The 13,443-nt window shown below is 35.0% G+C and overlaps 1 protein-coding gene across 2 annotated transcripts in view; it reads right to left on the bottom strand.

The window, feature by feature from the left end:
- Positions 1 to 13,443, bottom strand: part of TBC1D23 (TBC1 domain family member 23) — a 35,823-nt gene that overhangs the window by 4,540 nt on the left and 17,840 nt on the right. Inside the window, exons 8-16 of one of the 2 annotated variants that reach the window (XM_086761859.1) lie at positions 12,646 to 12,749; positions 11,706 to 11,828; positions 10,558 to 10,650; positions 8,304 to 8,474; positions 8,059 to 8,101; positions 7,215 to 7,324; positions 6,402 to 6,544; positions 5,181 to 5,225; positions 2,048 to 2,136 (exon numbers count right to left, since the gene is read on the bottom strand). In XM_086761859.1, the coding sequence (XP_086617985.1) occupies positions 2,048 to 2,136; positions 5,181 to 5,225; positions 6,402 to 6,544; positions 7,215 to 7,324; positions 8,059 to 8,101; positions 8,304 to 8,474; positions 10,558 to 10,650; positions 11,706 to 11,828; positions 12,646 to 12,749 (921 nt within the window). The remainder of the gene's footprint in view (positions 1 to 2,047; positions 2,137 to 5,180; positions 5,226 to 6,401; positions 6,545 to 7,214; positions 7,325 to 8,058; positions 8,102 to 8,303; positions 8,475 to 10,557; positions 10,651 to 11,705; positions 11,829 to 12,645; positions 12,750 to 13,443) is intronic. The other variant, XM_086761865.1, reaches the window with a different exon arrangement.

Genomic DNA, 13,443 nt, shown 5'->3' with positions numbered 1-13,443 from the left:
GCCAAATTAGTCCACCATTTTGTATCTGAAACGAGAATTGTTTTGTTTTGTTTGTTTTTTTTTTTCCCCATATCTTTCTTGCCTCACATTAATACTGAATTTCATGTGTCGTTTAATTGCCCAGTCACTTAGACTAGCAAGACTCCTTCAATTCTTCAGTCTGTCCTTTCTACCTTGAATAACCTTGGATTATTAGCGAAAATAGTTGTCTCTGGGTTAACCTCCTCTTCTAAGAACATTTAAGAATATACTCAAAACCAAAATTTTCAGCACAGACCTCTGTGAAACACCTGAAACTCCTGCAAGTGTTATCACTTATTTGCAAAATACTGTTTTCATGTCTAATATAGCGATTATATTTACATAGTAATTTTGGTGCTACATTAGAAGAATTTAAGCAATCTAAAGCAATGAACTATATTAAATCCATAGAAATTACTCCCAGAAATAACTTCAAAGGACACCTCTTTAAAGTGTATTTTTAAAAATCAGTTCCCTACACAATATTAAACCATTTATCTCAAAGCAATTCAGAATTGTAGCCATACTTTTGAAAAGGTTTTCATTGAAAAAATACATTATGAAATTGAAAAGAATGGAATAAAATCCATCTTCATTTCACAGAATCACAGAATGGTTGAGGATGGAAGGGACCTCTGGAGCACATCTGGTCCAACTCTCCTAATCAAGCAGGGCCATCCAGACCAGACTGCAATTATTATAGCTGATTGCAATTATTTACTACAAAAAAAATCCTCTAAAACTTCACAAAAAAAAATTATACAGAAACAGGTTCACTTTTGGCATACTTCTGTACCAAAATAACATATATTTCACTTCCTAGATATTGGCTTTGCTAATTCAAATCACTGCAGCAATTCTGCTTACTTACTAAGTCTAACAGTGCTTTTAAAAGCAAATGTAAACAGAAATTCATAAATGATCATTACTGAAAATATGTTCTAGATAATTTGTCTTTGAGTACCTAGTTTTCTGAAACCCCATAAACTTTGCCAAACACTATTATGGATGCTCAAAGAACTGTGTAAGCTTAATCACATGGCATTTGGAGAAGTGTCTTGTCAGTGCGAAAGCTCTGACATTTTGCTCCTTCTCAATTCTTCCACCAGACAAACAATGACCAACTGTTTGTCATCAATCTTATTTCAAACAACTCCAGATCCTTCTTTTGCAGGTCAAAGATTATTAGTCTAGTTATATGCTTCTCACATGGAAGCCAAGTATGGCTTTTGGTCACAGAACAGTTACTTGTGAGATGATGATGGTTGAGAAAGAGCTAACACTACCGGAACAAAACCAGGACAGCAGTAGGTCTGCACCATTCCAACATTAGCACTAGGCTCAAAAAACCTACTTTTCACAAAGTGCGGTGTTCCAGTTTTGCCTCTAATTCTTCAACTAGATGAAAAAAATTAAATAAAAATTACACCTTTTTTTCTACAGCATTCTGCATGCATATCAAGAGATGAATCAGTTATTAATAGATTCAATGCTAAAAAGCAAAGTCCAAAACACTGGAGAGGTGTGCACACATTAGCCATCTTAAATCTAGCTTTGACTATATTTTCAAAAATTTAGATCATTATAGTAACTGCCAATTCTAGAGATTCAACTTGAGATCTATCAGCCAAACTAGGTCCTTTACATTTTGCTTACTGTTGTGAGTAACAGAGGTACAACTGCAGGTTTACATGTACAAGACCAGTGCAGAAGACAGATCTCTACTACAGAAATAACAAGGGAACACAAAAGATTCACTAAACCCAACTATTTCCATTTATTCTTGCTGTCTGTTTGGTGCCTAGCACAAAACCTTTTTTATTTAGTCTGCTACTATGTATTTATAGAGGGCCTGTCTTTTTTTGTTGGTCCTAGGCACTACATGAGCAAACAAGATCAACACAAATAGTTAGAAAAATGTCACTTTGTAAGACAAAGATGTAAAATACACTCTTATGATTTAGTAAAACTTTGTAATTTTGTCTAAAGAAACTAATCTAGGTAAGAGGAAAGTATTCTACTGTACCAGTATCGTATTCTTCCTCATCTCCGATGCTGAATACTGGTTTCACACCACGGTAGGGTTTTCCTACTCTGTCACTGCTGCTGACATGCCTGTTGGCAATAAAAAGGGCAGGAGAGGACACAGGGTGAGAGAAAAAAAGTAACTTTCAAACTGATGGTATGACTTCTACAATAACAGATCAGCAAAATACAAACACAACTGTGCAGCTGAGCAGGACAAGAGAATTTCATGAAGCTGCCTGCAAGGAAGCTGTGATTGGTTCGCCAAGCAATTCAGTTAATGAAAGCATGTATTTCAGTTACTTGGCAAGGCTGACTGTTGTAACAAATAAAGTGGAAAAAAAACCCAAACCCCTTGTTTTAAAAAGAACTTCTGGTCACCTTCTCAAATGAAAAAATACATCAGAGACCTGAAAACCGACAACTTGCTACGAAGTTTCTAGCATGAGACTGAAATATATATGCACAGTCAGGCAGCTTTACAAGGATGCCAGATTGGGATGGAGGAAAAAATGGACTCTCTTAACTAACATATCCGGAAACTCATTTGTCTGGTTAGTTCCTCAAAAGATAACAAAATACCTTAAGCACTTCAAAGTGAGGTTATTATAAACCATCCACTGTAGTGTGAACTCTGACTTGCTGTTCATTACTTTCTCCAGCATAAGCCAAACTCTAAAATCTTTGGTCAAGCAATACCTACTGCTAAAATCTCAGCATCACTGGAATTTCTGCACAGATAATGACCTCAAAAATCACATTTAAATTTATTTCTACAGATCACATTAAATGGCACAAACACAACTGAGAATGTTTGACAGTAACAGTTACAAATCTTGAGATACGTTAAAGCCCCAGCTCCGAGTGCTGTGATTACAGCTGTCATGTTAAAAGTTCTGGCCCTCAACTGCTGAGAATAGCTGAAAAATATGAGAAAACCTAAAAGTTTAGAAAGTCACAAAATAGTTAATGACTAAAAAAAAAAAAAAAAAAAACAGTGCATTATTTTAGTCTTTAGAACTGCCAACATGTAGTAGTTTAAAAAAAAAAAACCAAAACAAAATCAAAACATGCCTGTTTCTTTCCCTCATTTCAATCTCTACAACCTCCATCCTCATAATGTGCATTCATATTTCCTATAAACTATAAGCCCTGGTACCTGTTTTAAATATATTCACAAAATCCAGTTTACGTACTACTGTAGAACCAAGTTGGAGAGGCAACCTCTTCAATAATATAGTAATATAAATGAATGCTAGTACTTATGTATACTTGAAAGCATATTAGAAAGTTTAAAAAGAAACCTACATTTTCTATGGATAAAATTTACTAATGTAGACAAAACAAGGAAATGTTTAATAGGGAAAACGTATTCTACAGTGAAACAAAAAATAAACATAGAAAAACATGCTCATTAGTGTGTAAGACAATAAGCATCAATGACACTGACAATTCAAGAGGGCAGTGCTTCTATATGAGGGCTTTTGTAACTACGCTTTAGTAATACACAACCAATTTAGTAAGAAGCACATTTAAACAGAGTCAAATTGAATTACACAGAAAGGATTTAAGAGAAGATCTCATTGGGGATTATAGATCAAAGTTAGTGAAGACAAGAGAAACTAAAAAGCTACTTTATAAAAAGCTGGTAACATCTTAAACTAGGAATGGCCTTCCTTTAACCTGTCTGACACTGTTACAAATTGAACGCAATTCCCTTTAGTGGCAAAACCTGCAAAATTAAATATATTGGTGATAAACACAAAGTGGATCTAACTGAATGGCTGGGAAAATAATGTCATTACAGCTTTTTAAGAGCTGCAAATCTAAGAGAAGAGTCTACTGATCCATAGTGTGAGCAAATTTATTACTTCATCTTCCCAATGAAAGAAGATAAGCAATGTGAGTGAAAGGAATGTTTAAAATAACCAATAGAATAATCTCAATATATCAAAACTTCTTGGTTACAAATACAGATTCAAGTGTCTTTCAGTTATTGAACACAATCACCAAGTGTTTTAAGTTGGAATTTTAACACTTTCTTACTATATTCTAAAAACTGATCCACAAAATATGGGAAGAAATCCCCATGATCTTTGGGATTTCTAAACTAACAAAATATATTATGTGCTACTGAGATATCCACAACTTTTTTTTTTTTTTTTTTAAGAATAACATTACTACTGGTTTTGCTCACACACCGTTCTGTAATGCTTACGGGTAAATCCTACATCAAATTATGTACAAACTACTTGAAAGAAGAAGTGGTCCAAAATCCTTGAAAACCCAAACACCATTTTAAACCTTCATTAATTCTTCCAGCGACAATCTTTGTGCTTTTCAGTCTATGAGGATCAAAAGCTGTAACACAGAGTTCCTACAGTATAACCTAACTTCCAAAGTGATTACACGTGAGCTGTCCTTCATTTATCACAACTAATTTAATGTAACCACAATTCATATTTTTTGTTTCTGAAATAATTATAAGGCAACAAATCTGAGACAAATGCGAAAGGACTCCACATTTGTGGGAAATGCAGTAGTTATATGAACAAGATGAGGGAGATTACAAGGCATATTTACTTATTAACTCAGCATTTTTATTTTCCCAGTAATGAGCACTTCTGTTTCTATCATCATGTAATGAGAAGCATAAAAATTCCAGATTTCCAGAAAAAATTTCTGTATGGGTTCCTTATTACATCTAAGGTCTGATGATGCTTTACGAACTGTTGATAACAAGTCATTTTCATAGTTATAGAGTCTCTTGTTAAAACCTTAAGCGATAATTCGTTCAGTAATTGCTCCTGCTGTTTTTCACTAGCACAAGTCACTAATAAAATGTATATAGGAAATGACAAGTGAAAAAAATTCCCTAAAAAGTAATAGTAAGGAACAGAAATAACAAAGCAGAAACTAAGAGAAGAAAGCACTGCCAATACATTATTTTTCTTCCTCTAGTCCCCTAACTACTACTTGTAAAACCCAATAGCTTTAATATAGTCAAAAAAACCCTAAATTAATATAAAAATGTGAGCAATTTTGTCAGTGTAACCAATGCTTACAAATACTGTGATGCCATGCTAAATACGACAAAGGTGGTTTTAGTCAGACTGCTTAATTATAAAGCTTACCGCTCCAGGCTTGCTCTGTCTGGCCAGGGAATATTGAAAGGTATTCTATAGTACATTGGGGCAGAGGACAGAACAAAAGAATTAAAAGAAAAAGTTCAAAGGAAAAATTTAGATAAATTGCTTTATATTGGCAATGTGATCTTCTTCAGGAAGGATGCTTATAAATAAAAGCAATGTTTCATGGCAGTTAGCTACAAGGTCACGAAATTTTTGTAAAAACTCTACTAAAAAAATGCATTTTTCATGCTATGTATGGCTTAGATACAAGCCTTACTTGAATTCTTTACACAACAAGAGCTACTACCAAGTGCTATTTAAGACTTTTTTTGCCTCTAATTGTGAAATAATAATCTGTAAAAACAATCTGGACCTCTTGATTAGGTACAAGACTACTAAAGACTACTGTTTGTTTAGAACATATTTTAAATCCTGCTGCCAAACAAACAGTAGCTCTGTAAGATTTTAGAATACCAATGTCTTAGCAACATACAACTCCAAAGGCTGCATTTTAAAGAACTCTAAAACAGGCTATTCAATTAAAGGTTTGACAGATGAAAGCCATTTTTCTTTTATCTAGTTAAGATAAGTATTTAGAATGATGACTTCCAACTTTGAAAGTGTCTTTTAACATGTTTGCAATATTCTCATTCCCAGCTCTACCTGAAGATACAAAAAATGAACAAGAGGAGATTCTGTGTTTGAAAAGCAGCTTTATACTAGGACTTGAAAAATGAAGACCTTAAAGTTAACCTCAATTTGACAACATGGGGGAGTAAAATAAACCAAAACAGAACAAAACCAAGAAAAAAAAAAAAAAAAACAAAAAACAAAAACCATCCAGAATTCTTCTGTCATTTATCCATTCCATTAGAGTCTGGATGGGGAAGAACTGAAATAAGTTAAATCATTCTTGACTTTTAGACTGAATATAGAACTGACGCACCATAAGTAGTCAAACTAACCATGCAGTGACAAATTCTAGATAAATATTCAAGTGAAAATAAAAGGCTGCTCACACTGGCCTTGTGATACTAAGGCAGTACAGTAAGCTCACTATGTCGTGACAAAATTGTGAGGAGGGTAGAGGTACAAAATGTAAAAGCCAAAACTGGAAGATAACTTTTTCCCCCAACTAGCACAGTCTTCACATTTACAAAATAGCCACCTTAAATGGCAAGTCATTCCTCACTGCTAATTCACAGTAAAATATAAATGACGCACCTGTCCACTGGAGTAGATGTATTTTCAATAAAACTAATAACTTTTTCTTTCACATTCACAGACTTAGTCTTCAAAGCAACCGTCATTTTATTCACCAGGGACTTTACTCCTTTTCCATCACTTAAACTATTAGGCGAATCACCCTGTAAAAGTAACTCCTCTCAGGATTAATCATATAAAAATAATGTTATTTCATCTCTAGTTCCTTAAGAAAGGAAATAGACTACAAAATAGTAATCTACTTTTTGGTACTCACTAGAAGATTAATTACAGCATTAAGTATTGTTTCAGACTTCTAACAAATGACAGCAACGATATGTGTCTGAGGTAAAGACGATTCAATAAAGCAAGCTTAACAAACCTTATTACTGAGCACTCTGCTATGAAAATCTAGAGAGAAAGGAACTCTATTAGTGCTAAACTGTATCCAAATTAAAAGACATACTCTATGTACAACATATCAGCTGTACAAAATACATGATTTTGAGCTTTCCCATGAAACTGTACACCAGTTTTATAGTAATCTAGTCCCAGAATGAAGAAGAGCCAGGAAAAGAATTGACCATTACATACATTCTGCTGGAGAAAAACCACAGTAATTTCTTCTCTACAAGCTCTTCCTCTCAAGAGGATAAAAACATTTAGGTTGCCTCCAACTAGATCGTGAATATAGTTTGAAATTAAACACAAAACTGAAAACAATCATGACTTGCAGGAATGCATTTTACAGAACAGAACGAGGAATATGAAGAAAAAGTTCAGTACATCTGGGGCTCCCATCCAACTACACTACTTGGCTTAAAATTCACTTACATCAACAGAGGAGTTTATGCTACTTCTTGAGCCTGAGGTACTAGCAATCCAGTGGCCATATCCATTTTCTGGTCCTTCCACATTGATATCTGCTAAGTGCTGCTGGAGGGCTGTCAAAGGGCCATTAAAAAACGTTCAGAACTACACTGGAATTAGTCTGTTGATGAAAATACTGTATATCCAAGACTAATCAATAACAATTTTTCCTCCACATGACTTAACAAGACAGATAAATTCAGATACTGCTATAATAATCCCTGGCTTTTCTTTCAGTAGCACAAGGACATTAGGATAATCTTTAATTTTACTGTTCTAGGAAAGAAAATAGTTAAAATATAGCGGCAACTAAAAATAAATCACTGCTTTGGTCCTAAAGATAGTTGTTATGACACTGCATAGATTGAATAGTAATGCCTCTATACTCATACAGTAGCATCAGGCTTTCCACTGTTGTAGAACCTGACTGATTCCAGCAACATAAACTGCAGAATTATGAATTGATCATTTAAGGAAACACAATAACAATTAATAGTAATTATGAAGTAGCATCTTCACATGGATCTGCAATCTACAGAGCCTAAATATCAAGAATGATAAGCTAGAAGAAAGAGGGAATTCCCCCACTTCTTGTATTAATTTTTCACCATTCAAAGATGTAGGTAATCCATACCAGTTTACCACAAGTGTGCAAATGCACAATGTTGACATACACAAAACAAAAATCTGACAAATTAGACCAATTTGCTAGTCATTTACCTGATTTCTAGCCAAAGCCTAATAAAAACATCAATAGCATTAAGATAACAAGTTTTCTCAAGTCAAAGATCACTATTAATAAGCTTACCCATAAATCCTCCTTTGGCAATGCTGACATACTCCTTATTTTTCTGCAACAGAAAAGACATTTTTGGTTGAAGCAAAAATCTGTGGAATGAGTTTTGCAAGCATAGTAATGAAACATGGGTTAATTTCACAAAAACTGCAAACTTAAGGAATGTAAAAAATAGTTAAGATTTTAAAAGGAAAATATTTTGCAATTTAGTATCAATGCATGTGAAGTCACACTTCATTTCAGCAATTTAGTTGTACCTGTAAGAAGTGTGCTAGCACCATGTTCATATACATATCTTCTTCTTCCCTGCCACTTCCCATGAAGCAGAGATGTTCCCCACCAGCTATAGAGCCAGACTCAATAGACTGTTTTTGTGCTTCTAATAGGGATTTTACAGACTGTGCAAATTCTGAGGGGTTTTGAAGCATCTGTGGAACAGACAAACAAAAAGTATTGTTTGACACCAACATACTGTAACACAACTTGTGAAAAGATACAAACTTTAAAAATGGTTATAATTTGTTAAGCACCAACAGGGCAACATCAGCACTGTACAAGACACACACACACGACAGCCTGACCCAGATCTCGTGTTACATAAAGAATATTAACAATCAACCTCTTCTTCCTCACTCCACTTTGCTCTCCCCAGGAAAGAAATACAGCTAACATTTATTAGTTTATTTTTGCAGGTATCAAATAACAGTGGGAAAAGTCTTTGCAACTTTCATGTTGCATTAAGTTGACAGTACAGCATAGGGTCTGATTTCCATATTTACGTATGCTTGAGCACAACATATTCAAACTTTACAGGTCTGAAACTCTTTAAAATACCTAGAATTTCTAGGTGCCAGTGCTGTCTCCCCGCTAAGCTTTTTCTCATTTACTTATAAAGATTTGGAAACAAGAAGTTACCCTCAGGAGTACAAGGAGATACCTGGGACTCTTATAACTCTCAAAAGGTTAAGGCTGTGGCCTCCTGAAGGCCTATTATGCATGCAAAAACAATGAGCTGCTATACTCAGAGATTGAGAAACAAAGTCTTTCTAAATAGAGCTGAAATTTTAACCTGTTCTTGTGTGGAGGGCACTTATTTAAATTAATAAGGAAATAATTGTCCCTTCTGATGTAACAAGACATCAGAAGGGTCAATTGACCTGTAACTGGATTGGGAGGCAGGCAGAAGAGGGGAGGAATTCTGGTTATCTAGCCTTTACACTGGATTAAATGACTAAGTACAAAGAAACAAGTACACACCTAGCCATCATATACCATGGGAAAAGGTTTTTCCTAAATAATTTTTAATCTAGGTTAAAACCCAGAACACTGTATCATAGAATCATTTAGGTTGGAAAAGACCCTTAGGACCAAGTCCAATTGTAAGCCTAACACTGCCAACTCTTCACCACTAAGTCACATCCCTAGGTGTCACATCTACAGGTTTTAAAATACCTCCAGGGACAGTGACTCCCTCACCTCTCTAGGCAGCCTGTTCCAGCGCTTGATAAACTTTCTGGTGAAGCGATTTTTCCTAATATCCAATCTAAACCTCCCCTGGTGCAACCTAAGACTGTTTTCTCTTGTCCTATCACTTTGGAGAAGAGACCAACACCGACCTTTCTACAACCTCCTTTCAAGATGTTATAGAAAGCGATAAGGTCTCCCCTCGGCCTCCTTTTCTCTCCTATATACTTGTGCAAATAATACCAAATAATACATAATTCTAATTAGGGGGGTAAAGATAATAGACACACAACTGAGCTTCTTAACTGAGAAAGGTAAAAGAGTCTTATGGAGTATATACACAGAAATCATCCCATGCAGCATGGAATGCTGCTTGAAGTTAAATAGTAAAGGGTTAATCTAGAAGTGAAGAATACATTGTAAGCCAGCTGAAGCACAAGTGATTTGAGGGAAAAAGGACAGAGTCAGGAATTCATAATCAAATAGAAACTACAGCAAAATCTTTAATGAAGTAATTAGTCTGTAATACACCTCAGTCACAAGACTAATGCACTTCCTTTCTCATTTTGTACTGCAAGAATTTTACAGGAGCAACCAAGTCCTTCTCAAGACATGCTTCTTACAAGCATGCTGTAATAAGACTGGCTGGGGAAAAAAACAAAACAAAACAAAACCACAAAACCACAACTACTTGTTAAAATTAATGACACTTTTCATTAGAAATTACGATGCTAAAAAGAGATTTCTCCTCCAAGCAATGTCTAGTCTTTAACCTGAACGGGTTTCCAGTTTTAAGCAATGAACAGGAAGTCTGGAATCCCAAATTTTAATGTCATTAAGGACTAAACTTCTCAGTAAAATGATGGTTCCACCAATCTCCGTTAGAGAAGCTCATTTTTGAAACCTCACCACATAGCTAGGCACTGCAGCCCACAGAACAGAGTTTAAACTAAGGATAATTTGTTTTTCAGACAGACATTTTTCTCTCCTTCTATTCAACTTAGGATTAAAAAAAAAAATCAGTAAAGAAACAAAAAACATACGAACCAAATCCGAATCTAAATGAAATGCTGTTGATAAGTGCCCAGCATTGTATTGCTCCGCAGGACGACAATCCACTACAAAGAACCTTACTCTTTCCTGAAAGAGAAGTATTTCACTCATTACAAAATTTTAAAATAGTGTAATTAGTTATGGGAAAGTACATAATTCAATTATACTTTAATATTAATTCCAATACTGCAGGAACCCCTCAAAGGGGCTAACAGCTATCAGAAAATCTTATTTCATTTGATTAATCTTAACTTGTACAGTTACTAGACCACAAACAGTATTCTAATAGTGACTTCCCATTAATACATCAGCTTGTGCATCAGAAAGGATCACCCAAGTGCAATACACACAGTGTAATTATTTCACTTCTACTGAGAAGAAATACACTGTGTATGAGGGCACACAACAACAGGACATCAGAAGGGACAACTTTGAAGTCCCAATCCAACAGTCCGTTATTACTCAGCACAGCACATAAGGATAGCTTTATATCCCACTGTCTTAAACAGGATATAAACAGATGCGTAACTTTACTTGGACCAGGAGAAAAAAAAATAGTATGTATCATGAAACTGGGGCCTGGAAATGGCGACAGAAAGCCAGTAGTCAATAAGAAACACTGTAATCTAGCTACACTATTATCCATATATTGGTCTTAAATAATGTAAGTAAAGTCCCTGCATATAAGTATGCCTGTAATTAACTGCTACAGAAATAGCTTGAAAACTTTTTTTTTTGTTTGTTTGATTAAATCATTTGTTGACAAAAGACAGATATTTCATAATGGTATTCTTCTCAAAGGTACCGAGTAGTGGGTTTTAAGTTTTCCTCTCCAACAGCTACATTTGGAAAGGAATTCAAGTTAGTGAGATATTACTTTAAGTTCCCACTCCTCAGATTCAAATCTACTGTATCAAACTCCACTGTGCTGTAGCTCTAGTTGTTACAACACAAATGCATCGCAGTCAGCAGACCATTTACAAGGGAGACAACTTTTTCCCGAAATAGCAAGTATTTATCTGTGTTGTTAGCACTTAAAAATATTTGTGATACACAAAGTAGTAAGTGATTCTTTTCCTTTTCTATAAAATTCAGGGGAGGAAAAAAAAAAAAAAACAACAAGAGTAATTCAGTATACTGACTCCTTGTTGCTGATTTGCTTGCAGAATCTCAGACACAGAAACTGCTAGGCAGAGTGCCTGGCTCAAATCTGTGTCATCATCTTTGAGGCCCAGCAAGCTGCTGCCAAAAAGACTGTGGTTGTCCTAATAATGCAAGAGGAAAAAAAAAAAATATTAACTGAAGCCATTGTTTTTAGATGTGAAGGCACACATAGTAGAAAAGCTATAGTAAAACTACAGTTTTATAGTAAAACTATATCCACCACATCACAAACATTAAGCCCAATACACATGCATCTTGCCCACAGAATCATCAAATTTTTGATCAACTAAAATTCTTTCTGAAAATTATGGCAAGGCCCGAACTTCCATTACAAACATGCTTATTTGCCACTCTGTACCAACATGATGAAATATCTCTGTGTGGTTTTCTTTGTTTGTTTGTTTGGTTTTTTTTCCCTGAAAAAAAATCTCACATACCTGTCTACACACATCAGAGAAAGTACGTACAAACCAAAGGCAATGACTATCAATTACTTGATGAATTCCCTGAAGCCAGCTATCTTGACCAAGGACGAACTGCAGGTACAGTGCAGGGGATGATAGCTTTATCGCTAGTAAGGGACTTTTTCCTGTTTGCTGTTGCAAGTACAGCTAACATTGCTGTGTAGTCTACTACAACGCAATTGTATCAGTACGGTATTTTTGCTTCATCAGTTTTGTCACAACATGGCTTGCAAAAAAAGGCCATTGGTCATGAAGTGAGAGTATTGCAGGGAAGCTTCACTCTAACATGCTTCCCTTAACCTTCTTATCTTTCAAAGATCCTAGCAGTAAATGCCACCAGAGCAACAACATGAAAACACTGTTAAAAGAAACATCACAATATTCAAAGTTATTGTCAGCAGGAGCTTAAACAGTGACCAAAAAGAAGAGAATTTCAAAATTATTTTGTGATTACCTTCCTGAAAGAAGCTGGAGTTTTGCTACAGTAATATTGTGCCAAAGAGAAGAGATCTTCTATATCCTCTAAATCAAGATTGGCTGGTGAAGTTTCTAAGAATTCTGAGATATAGAAACAATGTAAGTGCACCATTATTTCAGACATAGGAAAGAAGCACTATACATCTTTTCACATCATAAAATAACTTATTAAAATAAGGCATAACACAATTGAGTTTACTGATTAAACATTAATGTTGATTCACTCTCCAGGTAGAAAGAGAAGACACAGGAAATACTGCTTAGCCATAGGAAATCTCTGCTATTTGCTAGAAGTTCAAACCTTCTATGCAAATTATTTCTTACCTCTGTATAGTTTTAGCTTTCGGTTGTAATACTAAGTCAGCCACCTTTCCTAAAGAGGGCTAACCAAGAGAATCCTCTAAACCAGAGTATTTAATCAGTAGTACTATCATATGCCCAGAACGGTACGAGGGTGTAGCTCTGCAATATATGGCAAAGATGCAAAATTCCAAGCATCCTCATTTTTTACTAGATTATTAATTATATTGTATTACGGCATGTTAAAAAATAGAAAGGCAGGTGAAATAGGTGCACAAGAAATATACAATTCCACAAAGACAGAAGAGGGTAAGACAAGAACAATGAATTAGGCTCAAATCAAGTGCATACAAAGATAATAATCTGGGAAATGCAACGAGTGCAGTAGATTTAAAGAAGGATTTGAAAGCTGCTGCTTTGGGCTTAGAAATATGGTGAACATTTCAGGTATTCCAAACTGAAGTATAATACTAGG

Source organism: Chlamydotis macqueenii, chromosome 1 (assembly GCF_036417535.1).
Source record: "Chlamydotis macqueenii isolate bChlMac1 chromosome 1, bChlMac1.mat, whole genome shotgun sequence".
Taxonomy (NCBI): Eukaryota; Metazoa; Chordata; class Aves; order Otidiformes; family Otididae; genus Chlamydotis; species Chlamydotis macqueenii.
Note: the sequence above shows the minus strand (reverse complement) of the source record. Positions and strands in the feature narration are given on the sequence as shown.